This window comes from Gymnodraco acuticeps, unplaced genomic scaffold, assembly GCF_902827175.1.
Source record: "Gymnodraco acuticeps unplaced genomic scaffold, fGymAcu1.1, whole genome shotgun sequence".
NCBI lineage: Eukaryota > Metazoa > Chordata > Actinopteri > Perciformes > Bathydraconidae > Gymnodraco > Gymnodraco acuticeps.
The window spans coordinates 2353496-2371459 of NW_022991187.1; the positions used below are offsets into that span (position 1 = coordinate 2353496).

Here is a 17964-nt window from a genome sequence, read left to right on the forward strand (position 1 = left end):
TGTGTGTGTGTGTGTGTGTGGTGTGTGTGTGTGTGTGTGTGTGTGTGTGTGTGGTGTGTGTGTTGTGTGTGTGTGTGTGTGTGTGTGTGTGTGTGTGTGTGTGTGTGTGTGTGTGTGTGTGTGTGAGAGAGGGAAAAATAAACGGGGTGAAGACAGGCAGACACACACAGAGAGTAGCGTCTTTTTCCAGTGTACTTATCTGTGGGATAAAGATTTCAAGTAGTGGGACAGTTTACTTCAGATTACAGTGATTAGAGAACAGTATGACAGGGACAGAGGACATGGGATGAGGGGCCGCTCATTGTGCGCTTCAGATAAACAACCTGCTCGTGGACAAGGGCGAAAACTAAACACATCAGGGACATCAGCCTTACAGCACAAGTGTACGTGTCCTGAGGCATGCTGCGCTGGATAAAGCTCTCCACTGTCTGCATCTCCAAACAATCTGATCAGTGTTGTTCTTCTGTTGCTATACTGTATCTTGTGTGGGAAACACATTTGAAATACAGTATTCACCTTCATATAAACAGTAGAGTAAAAACAACACGGGAACAACAGTTGTCTGAGGAGGAGCATTTTTGGTCTTAATGTTGAAAAAAATCATTTAGATTTTCCATATTCTTACTTGCATGAGCTGACACTTTTCTCCAAAGGGACTTACAGTGCGATAAACCATAAAGATACACACAGCAACAACATGCAGGTACAACTGTTTGAAGTAAGCCATACCATACCAACGTAAGTGCTGTTTATTTAGCTTGAAATGGGCAAAATCTTGTAGGTGCTTCATTTGTTTTTTTTAGGTTTAAGCAGAAACAGGTGGGTTTTATATTGCCAGGTGTTGTGAGACAACAATAAACTCAGAGCCAACAATTCTGGGCTTATTATGACTTAGTGGATCCAAACATAATACCTGGTTATCATTGTCTTTGTGAGGATGGTGATGCCTGCTGTGTGTCAACCTTTAAATGACACCATACCGCCCTCTACTGGAGCTTAAGAACTCCTGCAGGATTCACTATCAACTAAAGGGTAAATCCACACAAATATATTCGTCCAACTTACTGGTTTTAAGCTATGCATGTAGATCTGGTTTTAAAATATGTCTCTCCGTTATTTACCCCACTTCAATCGAGCTGGTATATCTTGATTGGTGGCTTACTGTAGTAACTGTAACATTTGTATTCAATAGGAGCCTTTATCATTTGCCAAAAAACAGATAAGTAGCGCTTGATTACACATACAAAAATTACAACTATTTTAAATATATGAGCATTGAGCATATGTGGAGACACATCAGTAGTGAGTGGAAGGTATGATTTAGTTGCATTGGAAAGGTTGTGATTTTTAACTAGATGTGTTGAATGCTTGGTGGTTGTATTTTTTCCCCAGTATCAGTGAGAAAGGACATAATATAGATTATCAAAGCAAGCTCTTATTTAAAGTTGACTCTTGCTATTTTTAGGCAATATTATAGGTCTCAGTAATATACAAATATATAAAAAACATGTGTATGAAGTGTTTTGCTCAAAATACCAAACAGATCACCCATTCTAGCCATGCCTCATATCCCTCTATTTCACCTCCTGTTTCAAAAGTGCTGATTTGGGGTATAAAGCTTTAAAAAAATAAAATAATTGATAAATAAAAAAAGAGGGGGCTGAGCTCATGCGGGACCCGGCAGCTACTGTCTAAACTAAATGCTGCCGTGATGAAACGCCATATCATGGATTATCAAGGATTCTCTCTGAAGCAGTTTGGAGCTCAAAGGCTTTCTCTCTTGCCGGTTATACCACAAGGTGAGTTCCTTTTTATTTCCTGCTTCTTCACACACATGCTCTCCAGTACAGGTTAGCTCTGAGTGTTAGCGATGCTAATGTAAACACCGAGCATATTACGTCCAAAACAGTCGGGCATTGTTTCTGAGAGCAACGTTTCTGATAGGGCCGTGGGTGTAAAGCCAGCCTACATTTCTGATATTACGTCATATCGGACGCAAATCTGGATCAGCTCCGTTGTAGCCCCGTTTTTAGAGATTTGGGTACGGAGGAAAAGAGAGAGGGTTTTATTTTCTGACGCTGCGTGAGTTCCCTGGCACACCGGGGACACATATTTATGTATAAAAGACATCAAAAAGTGCATTTTGCATGATAGGTCCCCTTTAATGTTCAAAAAGGTCTTTATTGTTCCTCATACTGCCCGTGCTGCAGCAGTTTTCTGGTTTGGGACAGAAACTCCCTCTAAATGTTGGGATTTTAGCCTTTGCTGACTTATTTCATGCCCAAAAAGGGAAATGGACACCCCAAAAAGCAGGGCCTCTTTAATGATTTGCAAACATACTAAACCCGAGGCTCTGTATGAATGTGCCTCTGAGTGGTTTTAGGCGAGTACCTCTTGCATGTCAAATGATGATGATTTCTTTGTGTATTGTTCCCTGCCACATTTTCCTGACAGTAAGAGTGCTTGGCAGCAGTGAGGTCCTGACTGAGAGATATGTGTCTCTCCTGAAGCTGCTGCTGGAGGAGGCCGTGGCAGCTCTTTGTTTTCCCCCAACCATGCCAAGTCATGTGGCATTGTTTCTGATAGCAATGTTTCTGATTGGGCCGTGGGTGTAAAGTCAGCCTACATTTCCGATATGGGCCACAAATCTGGATCAGCTCCGTTGTAGCCCCGTTTTTAGAGATTTGGGTACAGAGGAAAAGAGAGAGGGTTTTATTTTCTGACGCTGCGTGAGTTCTTCGACACACCGGGGAAACATTTATGTATAAAAGACATTAAAAAAGTGCATTTTGCATGATAGGTCCCCTTTAAACAAAACTCACACAAACACAGCCTTCTTCACTTGCATGTTTATTTCAGCTCCAGTGTTACAAACTGTAGCAGCATTGTCACAATGAAATCATAATTGCATGCCCGTACTTCCAAGCATTCGTGTTCTGGAGATGGCATTCTCTCATAAATCATCCCGACTCCCATTTCAAACATTTGAGCGTGATCAGCGAAACAATTATTTATGGAATGAGCCATATAGAATATCATCTCTCCTGTGTCCTTTAAAATGTGAGCATCTATGAAAAATAACATTATTTTGACACTTTAAAAGTACTTTGCAACAAAGGGTGGGAGTGCTAACATAGCCGAATGCAATTATTCATTTTGTGGAATTAAGTCAGATATTTTCATTTTTTTTCGTTATTCATAGGATTCACTTAAACTCAGTAGAGTTGTGTTAGTGAATCCTACTGTGAACTCACTTATATTATAATAAAACATCATGAAGCTATGCTAATTAATACACTTATATATTCAAGCCAATTGAGAAAACATTATTCATTCATGTGAGATCACAATTATATTGAAATTAAGTATTTTATCAGTCTATAACAATCACATAATCATGTTATTCCCCAAACATATTGAACATTTAACACATTTTCTCAAGTACTTTAGGAGGTTATAGGACGTCTATTTCTGACACATTCAGAAAGCCGCTAAATAAGTTCAAGTGAGGAGGGATTTCTACACAAAACTAGGGGGCAAATAGTTCGCATGAATATTCATAAGCAGGAAGGCAAACATCATTATATAGACATGTTGGAAATAAGATGCATAGAATACAATGCAGGTCTTTGGCATATTAATAAGTACACTAATGTACATAAGCAATCTGCTCCTAAAGTGTTTGTGAGACCGCTGGAATCCGATGAACTTTCACCAAAGGAAAGAACAGCCTGTTTGATTAAAAACAAATAAATCTGGATGCTTACATCAATGTCTGGAGGAATGTCTTGACTTCTGAGTGGAAAATAGTTGGAGAAGGCAGTGAGCACACAGGACATGTGAAACTCCAACAGGATGAGCAGGAATAAAAGAAACAGCGTTGCCTGCCTGCGGATTGGAGCTGTTCCTCTTCTCAAGGCGATAAAGAGTGCCTCACAGTTAAGTTATTATGTTACATTATGGATCACAGACAGTCTGAACTTTATACTCAGTCAAAGATATATTTTGAAAATATTTGATATACAATCTATGACCTTAAAGTCAATATGACACACACACAAATTCCAAACATTACACCAGATCAAATGCAAGTGAAAGTAGAGACGCTATCTCATTTCTGAAAAATAGTCATCCTCCAAATATATAATCCTGTTTATGAATATATATATATATAAAACAAGCTGCCTTCTTTCTGCAACATGTATGGTTCTTTCAATGACACTGTTATTGTTCGTACGTCAGCGGCATTGTTTGCTTTAAAAGAAGGCAAATAAATGGCCCTTTACGGCTTTTATGAAAACACTTAAAAGCATATCAAAGTGTAACCCAAAAAATGAGCAGCTGCAGACCGGCATTTGATATTTTGATGTGGAAGAAACCAACACAGCATTCAGTTTAGCAAGATCAGATTTGACCGGTTATTTGACCGGTTCAGGAAAGAAAAGTTAGCTTCTTTGATGAAACTTAAAGGTGGGGTAGGTCATTTTGGAGAAACCAGCTGAGTGCGCTAGAATTTGAAAATAGAACAAATGTGCCACTTCCTTACAGAGCCCCTCCTCCAACACACAGGAACGAGCACATGACCAATGAGGGCACCAGATAAGTGTGTGCACAGATGGAAGGCTGACAGGCAGGTAGGCCATCCAGTTACTTTAGCTGGGCCGGCTCAGATGATTGGTCGTGCTTTTTACAGCGCCACGGCTTCCACAGATGATATTTTGTTATGTATTTATTGTCAAAGCATTTAATATATGTATTGCTATCGGGATGTTAAGAGCATCCCATGGAATATAACAAAAAGTGTTTCTGAAATAAATTGCATACCCCACCTTTAAAGCAAGAAAAATAAAACCAAGGACAAAAAGGTTTTTTAAAAAAGAATCATAATCACGAGGCACTTGGAAAGCACAACTGTTCCGTTGGCCGTGTAATGAAAATGAGGAATGTGTAGTTGTGTTTTTTGTTAATAAATACACAGTGAAACAAAACAAACAGCGTTGAGTTTCTTCCGCATCGGTAAAACCCTCTGCAAGCTAAACTAAATAAATAAGAAGTTCCAATATTAAAAACTACAAACATCGTTCAAGACAACTTTATTATACGCTCTCCACATGTGGAAGAGGGAGAGCGTCTGTGGAGTGGACGAGGAACGAGATGAACTCTCCTATGTTTATCATCTCTGATGCATATCCTGGTTGGGCAACTAACTTTAAAGACACCCAGACTTAGACAAGTGACTATAAGGTGATCAAGTTTCAGCCAACTTCCCTGTGTGACAACATCTTCTTTCCTCTAACAGCGAGCTCCTTTCGCTTCAGGTTGGAGTCTTCTTCATTTCCTAGATCGAGGTCCTGCCTCATGTTCCATCTGCTGCTTTGTCAGGAAGTACTTGAAGAACTCGTACACCGACCAGGCGATGGCAGTGGAGGGCACCTGGTATATAATCCGAGCTTGGGCCCCCTTAAAGAAGGCCGGCAGACCCCCGAGGCGGTACACTGTCCTGAAGGTGTTGGCCATCCCCGATAACTGTCCGCTGACGTTAACGGAGCTGAGCACTACGTTCTCTTGAGTGTTGAGGAGAGTTTTACAAACATCCAGCGGAGTGGTGATCGCTGCGGCGATGGCTCCCGCTGCGGCCCCCGACAAGATGTGACTGCCGGGGTGGTAATGTCTGTGGGGGTTCAGCTGCTCCTGCATCAGCTCGTAGATCATGAAGTGCACGGCCTGGAAGGGGATGTTCATGGTGAGCTGCGTGCTGTAGCTGCGGTAGAAAGCCCCCAGTCCCTCCTTACGAGTCACCGTCTGAACACAGTCCCAGAGCCCTCGATACGGAGAGTTGTACATTTGCATCCTCTGCTTCACCACTGAGCCATGGAGAGACAAAAGTACTTGTGTTAAAGGTCCCCTGTTATACTGTTTTTCATCAATATATTATAGGTCTCAGATATATACAAACATGTGTCTGAAGTGTTTGGCTCCAAACACCCAAACAGATCATTGCAGCATTACCCATAATCCCCTCTGTTCAAAGTGCTGAATTCTCGGGTCTGTACTTTAGATGAAAATAAGGGCCCCTCCCCACGCCCCATCTGAAGCCATTTGGTTAAAAATAATCACATGGTGCTCTAGGAGGGATTCAGGGGCATAGTGGTTGTGTGGGGGGTGGTTCGGGGGGTTACCTGGTGGGATTGGCTAATGGTTACACAAGCCAACAAACGTTATGACATCATCAAGTGGGCCCAAAAATCGATCAGCTCATTTTCAGACAGGTTTTTATTAGGGCTTCTGTCAGTCGATTAAAATATTTAATCGCATGATGTCCATAGTTAAATCGCGATTAATCGCAATTGAATCGCCCATTTTTTAATACTCTTATCAACATATGAGTGGACAAATATGCTTCATGCAAATGGTTGGTTTTATAAGGTGCAAACAATGTGACAAAGATTATACGGAACGAATATTCGAAACCAAAGGACAGGCGAGCGAGAGAGAGCGCGAGAGGAGTCGCGAGCGCGAGCGCGAGAGTGAGAGAGAGGAGAGAAGAAGAGAGAGAGAGAGAGAGGAGAGACGATAGAGCCGAGAGGAGCAGAGAGAGCAGAGAGAGATGAGACGAGAGAGATAGAGAGCAGAGAGGAGAGAGGAGAGAGATGAGCAGAGGATCTAGAGAGAGAGATAGCGAGAGAGAGAGAGAGAGAGAGAGAGAAGAGCGAGAGAGAGAGAGAGAGAGAGAGACAGAGAGAAGAGAGAAATAGAGAGAGCGAGAGGAGAGAGTAGAGAGGGAGAGAGCGAGAGAGAGGAGAGAGAGAGAGCCGAAGATAGAGAGCGAGAGAAGAGAGAGAGCGAGTAGCGAGAGAGAGAGGAGAGAGAGAGAGAGAGAGAGAGAGAGAGAGAGATAGAAGAGAGAGAGAGAGTAGATAGAGAAGAGAGAGAGAGAGATCGTGGAGAGAGAGAGGAGAGCGCGAGGCGAGACAGAGAGAGACGGAGAGAAGAGAGAGCGGAGAGAGAGAGAATAGAGAGAAACGAGAGAGAGAGAAAGAGAGAGAAGAGAGAGAGGAGAGAGAGAAGGAGAGAGAGAGAGGCGAGCAGAGCGAGAGGAGAGAGACGGATGATGGAGCGAGAGTGAGGAGAGAAGAGCGAGACGAGGAGATAGAGAGCAGGAGAGAGGAGAGAGAGGAGAGGGCAGAGAGGAGAGCGAGCGAGGAGAGAGCGAGGAGAGAGAGAGAGCGGAGCGCAGAGAGACGGAGAGAGAGAGGAGAGAGAGAGAGAGAGAGAGAGAGAGAGCAGGAGAGCAGGGCGAGGAGGAGAGAGGAGAGAGAGAGAGACGAGCGAGAGGGAGAGAGAGGAGAGAGAGTGCTAGAGAGACGCGAGAGCGGCGAGAGCGGAGAAGGAGGAGAGCGCGAGGCGCGGAGAGAGAGGAGAGGAGGAGAGAGAGAGAGGAGCAGAGGGAGAGAGAGAGGAGAGAGGTAGGAGAGAAGAGAGAGAGCAGTAGAGAGGAGAGAGAGCAGAGGAGAGAGAGAGAGGAGAAGAGAGGAGAGCAGATAGAGAGAGATGAGAAGAGAGAGAAAGAGCAGAGGGAGAGAGAGCAGAGGAGAGAGAGTTAGGGAGAGAGAGGAGTCGAGAGAGAGAGGAGAGAGAGAGAGGATAGAGCGAGAGAGGAGAGAGAGGTGAGAGAGAGAGAGCAGAGGAGAGATGAGAGCAGAGAGAGAGAAGGAGACGAGGGCATAGAGGAGAGAGGGGAGAGAGAGAGAGAGAGAGAGGCTAGAGAGGATGAGGATAGAGGAGAGAAGAGAGGAAGAGAGAGGAGAGAGAGAGGAGAGAGAGAGTAGAGCGAGCGGAGAGAGAGCGAGGAGAGAGGAGAGAGGAGGAGAGAGAGAGGAGAGAGTAGAGAGTAGGAGAGAGGAGGGAGAGAGATGAGGAGCAGAGAGAGAGAGAGAGAGACGGCGAGAGAGGAGAACGCGAAGGAAGGCGAGGAGCTCGCGAGAGCAGGAGAGACTATGGGAGAGGAGAGAGCAGAGAGAGAGGAGAGATAGAGAGGAGAGAGCGTCTAGTCGGATGCTCTCTGATCTCTTCTTTATCATATATCTCGAGCTTCTCTAGATATCTATATCGTCTCTTTCTCTCTTCTTGTCTCTCTGCTCGCTCTCGCTCGCTCGCTAGTCTATCTCTAGCTCTCTCCTATTCTCGCTCTTGCAAAGTCTATACTAACCCGGGGACTTATTTGCACTGAGCCAGTTGCTCAAACAGACAAGCCTGTTTACAGTTGTCGGCTAAATGCCGCTCCTCTGTCTTCATCTTCAGCCAAAGCATGACTGAAGTTCTGAAGCGCTGTGAAGTGCAGTCGACATGTTGGATGCGATCCGAATTATCTAACGCAGCCCCTCGTCCTCCACAATGTTAAGCTGTAGCCACCCATTTAGCTATCGCTGTTGTTGTCCAGACGTCTCCCTGGCAAACTTTCAAGCGTGGTCTGCCGCGAGAGAGCGGCAGGAGTGGGGCTGTCAGCAGGGGCGGACTGGCCGTCTGTAGAATCTGGAGAACCACAGAACGGCCGGTCGTCAAGTACCGTTGACGGCCGGCTCGGTTCGCTGGCGGCCGGCACCGCCCTTACTTTATTATGTTTTTAAACGACCTCATCGAAGTTGCGCCGACAGAGGTACGCCGTTTCCCCGCAGCGAGGCTTTCCCCCCGTTGACAGTTCACTAGCACCCCTCTCCCACCATCCAACTAACAACAACAACGTCAAGCCTTTGGGCTCTGAAACTACGGGGTGGGCCGAGGACAAATACACATGCGTTAATCGCACGTTAAAATAATTAGTGCCGTTAACAAAAAAAAGTGCATTAACGCGTTAACTTGACAGCCCTAGTTTTTATATAAATGGATCAGGACAAAAAGAGACAGAATCTTTTTTCCTGAAACTTTCAGAATCTCTTTACACAGAGGGGACACACACACACGTTTATAATAATACATTACATTTATAAAGTGCTTTTCCTGGTGCTCAAACGCTTATATACACACAAGACATGAAAAAGGGGATTTTGCATAATAGGTAAACTTTAATATTATTTCCCATATGCAATTTAATAGCTATTTTTAGGCTTTTAAAAAGATAAATAAGCTCTTTGTTTCGACCAAAAAAAAAATTGTAATACTAGAAGATGACTTGTATTTGAATGTTTCTAATGCATTTATAATCGTGCATCACATAGACCTATAGAGTAACCCTTTGTCTTACCTTCAGCTGGGTTCATGACGGCGTCGTGGAGAACAGTGGCCACACTACCTGCCAAACCTGGTGAAACAAACACACATTGTCTAAATGAATGACTTTGGTTACAAGCGTTTTAACATCAAGTACATTTTTTACAAATTTGAGCCTTTATTCAGTACAAGTGAATTATTTGTTTGAGCCGTTTGAATGCATGAAAAAAAGGTTGGTACTAGCACATCCCAGATAGCATGTTTGGATGTTTCATATTTGGATGACTTTATCCTCTCCGTTGTAAACAGGATATAATGACTTATCCCACAACCCTCCTCCAGGCGTTGTTACTTAGCTCAGTGTGAAAGCAGTCGGTCCGAATATCAAGATATTGATGTTGAAACATTTACCATTTGCCAAGTGGCTGTTGCCTTCGCTCTGCATGACGTCACTGAGTGAGCGTTTGACCCGCTCATAGCAGGCGAAGTAGATGGCATGTGCGGGCCCCGCTCCGATCATGGTGATGTTGAGGCCCCTCAGCGGTCGGAGGACCCCCTCTGTCTGGATGATCCTCTTCAGAGCCTGATACACACTCTTGTACTGTGCGTTTGGCGACGGCTGCAGGCTCTGCATCCGTGTCTGAAAAAAGAGAGATATTTTAAACATTGTGACTCATTTTCAGGTTCATACTTGTATTTTGTGTCTCTACTGTGACGAAAAAGGAGGGGACTGAGCTCATGCAGGAGATGCTACCGGCAGATACCGTCTAAACCAGGGGTGTCAAACTCAAGGCCCGGGGGCCAAATCCGGCCCGTGACTTCATTTTCTGTGGCCCCACAAGAGCGTGCAAAGAATATTATGTTTATTATACGGTTACATGGCGATTTACAGAAGCACGTTGCCCATAAACTACATGTCCCACAATGCATCTCAAATTAGACTTTTTTCTCAGAATTTGACTCTTTTTTATAAATGTTACTTTTTTTCAGAATTTGGCTTTTCTTTTTAAATCATTTTGTGACATTCTCACTGAAGAGACTTGCAATTATTTGCCCCAGACTTCTGCTTTCAGACGTAGTTAATGATGAAGTTATTACCCTATCTGATAATAATCCAATGCAGAGGTAATGATGTAATATAATACATTATATATATATATATATATTTGTATATAGTCTTAAAGTTACAACCGGCCCTTTGAGTGCAACCCTAATGCTGATGTGGCCCGCAATTAAATTGAGTTTGACACCCCTGGTCTAAACTAAATGCTGCAGTGATGAAACGCCATATCATGGATTATCAAGGATTCTCTCTGAAGCAGTCTGGAGCTCAAAGGCTTTCTCTCTTGCCGGTTATACCACAAGGTGAGTTCCTTTTTATTTCCTGCTTCTTCACACACATGCTCTCCAGTACAGGTTAGCTCTGAGTGTTAGCGATGCTAATGTAAACACCGACCATATTACGTCCAAAACAGTCGGGCATTGTTTCTGATAGGGCCGTGGGTGTAAAGCCAGCCTACATTTCTGATATTACGTCATATCGGACGCAAATCTGGATCAGCTCCGTTGTAGCCCCGTTTTTAGAGATTTGGGTACGGAGGAAAAGAGAGAGGGTTTTATTTTCTGACGCTGCGTGAGTTCCCTGGCACACCGGGGACACATATTTATGTATAAAAGACATCAAAAAGTGCATTTTGCATGATAGGTCCCCTTTAATGTTCAAAAAGGTCTTTATTTGTTCCTCATACTGCCCGTGCTGCAGCAGTTTTCTGGTTTGGGACAGAAACTCCCTCTAAATGTTGGGATTTTAGCCTTTGCTGACTTATTTCATGCCCAAAAAAGGGAAAGGGAAACCCCAAAAAGCAGGGCCTCTTTAATGATTTGCAAACATACTAAACCCGAGGCTCTGTATGAATGTGCCTCTGAGTGGTTTTAGGCGAGTACCTCTTGCATGTCAAATGATGATGATTTCTTTGTGTATTGTTCCCTGCCACATTTTCCTGACAGTAAGAGTGCTTGGCAGCAGTGAGGTCCTGACTGAGAGATATGTGTCTCTCCTAAAGCTACTGCTGGAGGAGGCCGTGGCAGCTCTTTGTTTTCCCCAAACCATGCCAAGTCATGTGAAAACCACAAAGCATGTTTTTATTATATTAACATATCTGGGGCTGGCTCAGGAGATAGGCCACATCTATCTTCCTCAGCATGTCCCCATGTGTTTCCTTCCTTTGGCTCAACAATAAAATATCAATTACATTTCCGCTTGATACAGATTTGGGAATTTGGGGCACGCAGATCTTGGTAGCACAGTTTAGGTTTAAATCACATTGTTCTGTTGAAGACCAATTGGACATTAAGGCCAATGAAAAGCTGCAGAATCTGTTGATCTAGAAATTATCTCAAGGGTATTTTTCACTGAGTGGGTACAAAGTAAACCACGAATAGTTCCAACTGTATTCCAGATCAGAGCTCTTTTTTTATTATGAACTACTCAATGCCTTATGATAAATAAAATATCTTGTTTAGACAATAATAATAATAATAATAAGTACGTTGTCTTAGAACCAAGACCTAAGCTTGAAGTCAACGTTTACGGCCCGTCCACACAGCGGCGTGCGTTGAAGCTTCCAACGCTTCTGCCCATTCACTTTGAATGGGGTGACGTCACTTTTAGCCGAACTGCATTTTGGGAAGCGACGTGGAGCGTTGCTGGCGTTGCTCGCTTCAAAAGTTGAGCAATGTTCAACTTTTGACGCCTCGACGGAGGAGTCAGCCAATCGAATCATATGCCAGTACAAGCTCTAGCCAATCAAACCGCGTGCTTGTGTGTCTGGGGCGGGAGATTCATGTGATTGGTTGTTGGTCGAGTGTCAGACACGCCCGCCGGCAAGCGTCAACGCACGCCGCTGTGTGGACGGGCCGTTCTAGACATGAACCAATGGTTAAGTGAACATCTAAATGTGTTACTGATTAGAAAAAAATCTTTTCATTATGGTTTTAAAAAAGCTAACACTACCACTTTTTGCCTCCTTACAGAACAATCATGCTGCTCCTTGCATTGACACTGACACTTACATTTATTAAAAATAAAATATTTGGCTGACATGATTATGGAAATGAAAACAGGTGATAAATTGTTTTAATTGTGTCAAATGCATCCTATATCTGTACGTCCAATCTTACCTTATTTTCCGAATACAAACCATGCTAATAATGACTGTTGGGGTAAAAACAACCAAGAATGCATAGAATAAAAAGCTGAAGATTCCAAAAATGCTTAGCTTACATCATTCAGTAAGTAAGTATTCAAACGTGGGTGTAAGTGGTCTAAAATAAGACTTTAAGGAACTGAGAGAGAACTTAAAAAAAAAAAATAGTCCTGTGCGCTGTACTACGAATCCAGTTCAACAGACCCTGGATATGTTTGAGTTATCTGGCTTAACTAACCCTAACAAACGTGATCTCGCTAAGCGGTTCTACGACGCTGTTATCAACTCGGTAACTCAAGCCAGGGTTTCTCTGTCCGGCTGAGAGCACGTTCACATGAAAGGGGCGGGGGTAGCAAATATGAAGAAGTTACACTTTAAACATCCATGACTTAAACACCTTATCCAGGATACAAGCCACATAGTTTCACCTGCAAGGTGAATACAGAACAGCTGGTACAACAACAACAACAACAAAACGACAGTGTTTGATGCATACATTAACCAATTATGATATTACTGCCCCATCTAAAACATGAGTGGACCTGACTTTAAATTGCATTTGACTAGTGTTTCGCCAACCTAATGTGTTTGTGCATACGGCAGTTTAAACTGTATATCCTTTTTTCCTGTAATATTACTTGATAGCTTTAAACTCTGCACACTGAGCTCTGATTGGTCAGCAGGCGGTGCTTTCACTGAGTTGATCTCCAGAGCAGGTTTGGTGTTCAGCATAAGTTACCATGGAGATCTACACCGGTAAGAAGAGAACCAGCGTCGTAGGACCGGAAACCCAGAGTTAACCCTGAAGTTAGCTCGCTAACCGCAAATACTACTTCGTAGTACAGGCCGAACTTCAGAAGAATGATGCAGAGTATATTTTCATTAGGCTCTCAAAAGAACCCCTTGTGCTCTTTCTGCATGAATATGTTGGCCCACAGTTGGACAGTGATAACAGAACCATTGAAGCATACCTAAAAAAGGACACCCCCATCCACTACATAGCACATCTTCAGCAGTCCTGTCCTTATGGCGGTTTCCTAATCAACACTGCAGAAGAGTTACTGCGTACACACACCCTTCACTGAGAGAGGCGGATTCCCAATGTGCACAGCAACGATAAGATCCCCTCCTTTCATCGACACTCCCTGTCGCTGCATCTCCTTTTTCACTGAGAGGTGGACAGGTTCAGTGGATTGTTAGCACTATCCACTGATGACCCGGTCTTATTAAAACCAGTCATTGGGCTAAACTCAAGTTAGAGCTGGCATACCTCGATATTGATATTGTGACGATAGTGTAGACCTGACCATTCGATTTATTACCTAATAAGATTGTGATCATTTACCATCAGAAATGGGTTTATAGAGTGGGTAACGGTAAAACGTGTAAGCTCAGGATATTTCCTCACTTGACTGTAATTCAACCTTTACAACCAGGAAAAGACAACATGCTATTGTTCAACGTCCAAATATCCAAAATGACACACATCTTGTCTTAATCTCAAATGACAAGATGGATATACTATCAATATATCGCCCAGTTCTCTTACTGTCTCTTATGTGAAACATCAATTCATTCATTAATGAAACACAGACTGGAAATAAATGCATTGAGGACTCTTATGCCTTTTATGCAAGGTGTTTTCTATACTACATTGCAGCTGACAAAATAATGGAAAATAGGAACCATTCTTAATTATTCATCAGCTTTAATACACAGAAATTGCAAAACAGGTTATTTGTCAACTCCAGACATGCACTGATCAAACTGAATGAGTACCTTCAGCTGGAAGGTGCTTGTGTAAACTTGGAAACTTTAAAAAGGAAATAGTGGTTTGAGTAATAGGCACATGGGTTCATTTGGAAAGACTTTGACACTGAAACGAATATCATCTCTCTCTCTTTTCTTTCATTATGTTAATGAAGTTTTCTGTGCTACATCAAGCTAATCGTTAGGAAACAGGGGCTGAGCAGAAGAAGAGAATTGTAGGAGCAAAGTTCACATTCAAACCAACAGTTTACGATTTACTTTGCTAATTTTTAACAAGATTAAAACTAGTCTAACATCTAATTCAGTTACATAAACTTGAACAATGGCATTCAATGAACACATTTTCTCAACCCAGTTCACACAGAGCTGAAGTTAGAAGGAGTTTCAGTTTCATTTTTAAGAAAACAATACAATTATAATGAAATGTTTCATAAACATGTAACCTCTGTTTGCAGTACTTGGTTGGATACTATACTGCATTGTGTTGCACTGATACTCACTGGAAGCAATGACAATTAAACTCAATCTCATCCAAAAAGCAAAACAAATGTCTTGATCATAATAGAAAAGCTATCGAGACCATTTATAATGTAGATGTTATCTTCTAATAATGGGGACTTCAACAGAGAGGCAGTTGACTTATGTTTACTGGTCAATGAATATATGAGTTGCCACAGAAGTATACTTTGAAACAGCAATTGAGGGGTTTAGCAACATTGTAAAGGTCAGTGTTGACCTTTTTAGATTGTAGATATCTCGAGGTCATATATGTGGTTTGAATGTTAAGGCAGTCTGACATGTTTTACAGCCGAGTCCGTTACATGACCTTCACTACGTAAGAGTAATAGGGGCAAGTCTGGGTAACGAACATGTTAACCCGTTTACACCATACACAGAAAAACGAGCTCATGCTTAAAATGAGAAGAAATGTGTGTCAGACATGCTTAAATGTGACAAATTAATTATGTTATGTTAGCAAAGTTACACCCAGACAGACGGCTAGTAAAACTGCTAGGTGTGGCTAATTGTATTACCATTTAATTCATGCTAGCCTGCTCAACTAGTTTGTTCAGTTGAAGCAAGCATGCAGGCGTGCTTATATTAGCTAAGGCTAACTAAGGATGGGCATATGGTTGCTAACGCTGGTTAGCAACCGATAGCATGTTGTGAATTAGCAGCCCTTTGTAGCTAGTAGTTGTAAAAGCAAAACACATGTGATTAGCTGTGTGTGTAGCTTGCCTTGACAGAGTCCACGGGGTACATCACCGTGTGCTCCAGGATGCCCGCCACGGCTCCTGCTGTCATGTGGGTCGCCACTGAGACATGAGGTGGCAAGCTCTCGTAGTCCCCGTCACTATCAAAAGGCTCATCGTCCTCTTTGCTTTTGACCTGCGACATGTCCAGAGCTGCCACCACCTGGTCCGAGGTCAACTCCATGCGTGGAGAGATCTCCCCCGTCCGTATTCTCCACAAGATAACACTCAGAGAGCAGTCGGCAGCATGGATAACCACAACATCATCGCTACTTACTGGAGTTCCAGCGCCCGTGTGACGTCCCCAAATCGGAGGCGTGGCTAAGATTATTATGGACCAATCAGATGTAGGATATGGGCGGGCTCTTGTTTCGAGGCGTCCAATTAAAACTTCCCGTGGTGGATTCCTCTGACAATTCACTGCGCTGCTGTGCATCCCTGATTGTCTCTGTTTTTGAATGGGTTTGTCAAAAGTGTTAATCTCATAGTCCTGCTTGAATAGATAAATAGGTTTGGTCCCCTTATCAGGCAGTTTGTTTTCACTATAGATGACCTGCAACTCCCCTTACTCATAAGGACGGATCCTCAATTGAATAGGCAATAGTTATGACTGCTAGTAAAAACGATATGTAAATATTCAGATCCCCAGGCAAGTTAAGTAGCCTAGCAATGACCCACTTTACAGTATTGTATTTCAAGTAGCCTACACGTGCTTCAATGTTTAAAACAATTAAGAGAAGAGAGGGTTTGTCACCAAATATTACTAATAGGCTAAGTACTCTAGCTTTATTAATTATGTTCAAAAGTCATATTAATAAAAGGCTAAATTGGATTTTTGTTGCTGATTCATTAACATTTTAACCTGTTTTTAATATTTGGTTGGTCGAGATGAATTACATTCTAACAACTATTGTAATGTGTATTGTCTGATTATGTTATCAAGAATAGTGCATCCAATTTTATTAACTGATCTTATTACAAATAAAATCTGAAAAACATGCAACTTAACTAAAGCTGCGCAAATACATTTTGGGGGCAAAAAGTCATACGTTTTCTAGAGTTAGTTTCCAGCACTGGGGTAAAGTATATCCTCCAAAAAGGACCAGACATGACAGAAATCTTACTTTTAAATATATTTAATTTATATTAGTTGTTATTTGTCTGGTCACTTGAATTGCATAGTAGTTTGTTGTTGTTGTTGTTGTTGTTGTTGTTGTTGTTGTTGTTGTTGTTGTTGCTTGTTTTAAGGAATGCAGCACCATATAACGTTTCTAATCAATGGTTAAAGGACTGTGGTCTGGTCATTTGTTCAAGCAACCTGTATTTTTTGGAAGGATTATGCAACAATGGTTAAGAGATTATTATTTTTAAGGATTATCCAAAAGGACTTTTTGAAACCACTTGGTGTGAAATATCTGAACAGTTAAAAAAAAAAATGTCACACCACATGACTCAGTAACACCCACTAACATCTGCCTCTTGTTTTGGGGAAAGGTTCTAATCCACATTCATTCTCTGGACAATTGACTCTACAGTCATGGGAAATAAATATTAAGAAAAAGTTAAAAATAATAAGTGAGCTTATGCAACAACCACGTCACAACACCCACTCACTTGTAACCCTACTTAATTTAACATACTGATCTGCACGAATCATCCCTACACGCCATGTGAACAAATAAGGAAAAGGGAACAAGGGGTGCACTTCTGTTTCTAAGTTTCAGCTCCTTAAAATAACATTATCATTACATTTTTAAACATGTACATAATGCTGCTGCAAAGGTGCAAGTGAATTACATTTTCTGTTTCAAATAGTTTGTTAAAAACGAATTATCTTAAAGTGGCTGAATAAATGTCTGTACAACGTTCTCATCACATCTCTTATTCTTAATAATTTATACTGAGGATTTCCTTTCTGTGTCGTCCGGTTTCTTGTTACAGGCCAATAGTTTACATTTCAACTTTACCATCAACAAGATGCTAGTTTTTGTTGAAGATATCAGCAGATTCAACCACAACATAATAGGAATTCAGTGATAATCCACTCTACTTATTCCACCACAGAGAGAGATCTGAGCCTTTGATTCAATAAATGCTTTATATATCCTGGTTAACTCACCATTGAAACCTGAGCCTACTGCAGTGCCGCTGTGGGTGTGTCGGATAACTGTGTTACACATCAGTGACTCAGCATTATAGGAGCCTGCATCTTAAAGAGCCACCTGTCAGAGTATGTTTTATTACAGATAATAATAATACAATTTAATTTATATAGCCCTTCTCATCTGCCAAGACAAATCTCGAAGCGCTTACAAATCTCGAAGCGCAAGATAGAGTCCTGTTCACTTGTCCAATAGGGAAACTATAGTCAGAGAGAAGCATTAAGGTCCGCTATTATACTTTTTCATTAATATATTATAGGTCTCAGATATATACAAACATGTCTCTGAAGTGTTTGGCTCCAAACACCAAACAGATCATTGCAGCATTACCCATAATCCCCTCTGTTTCAGCCCAGTTTCCAAAGT

The 17964-nt window shown here is 42.1% G+C and overlaps 1 protein-coding gene across 1 annotated transcript; it reads right to left on the reverse strand.

Annotated features, from left to right (window-relative positions):
- Positions 1-2834: 2834 nt before the first annotated feature.
- Positions 2835-15749, reverse strand: slc25a37 (solute carrier family 25 member 37). The gene is made up of 4 exons (XM_034238366.1): positions 15423-15749; positions 9619-9847; positions 9242-9298; positions 2835-5864 (listed from the first exon to the last, which is right to left on the reverse strand). The coding sequence occupies exons 1-4, from the start codon at positions 15618-15620 to the stop codon at positions 5332-5334; spliced, it is 1017 nt and encodes a 338-aa protein (XP_034094257.1). The 5' UTR covers positions 15621-15749; the 3' UTR covers positions 2835-5331.
- Positions 15750-17964: the final 2215 nt, after the last annotated feature.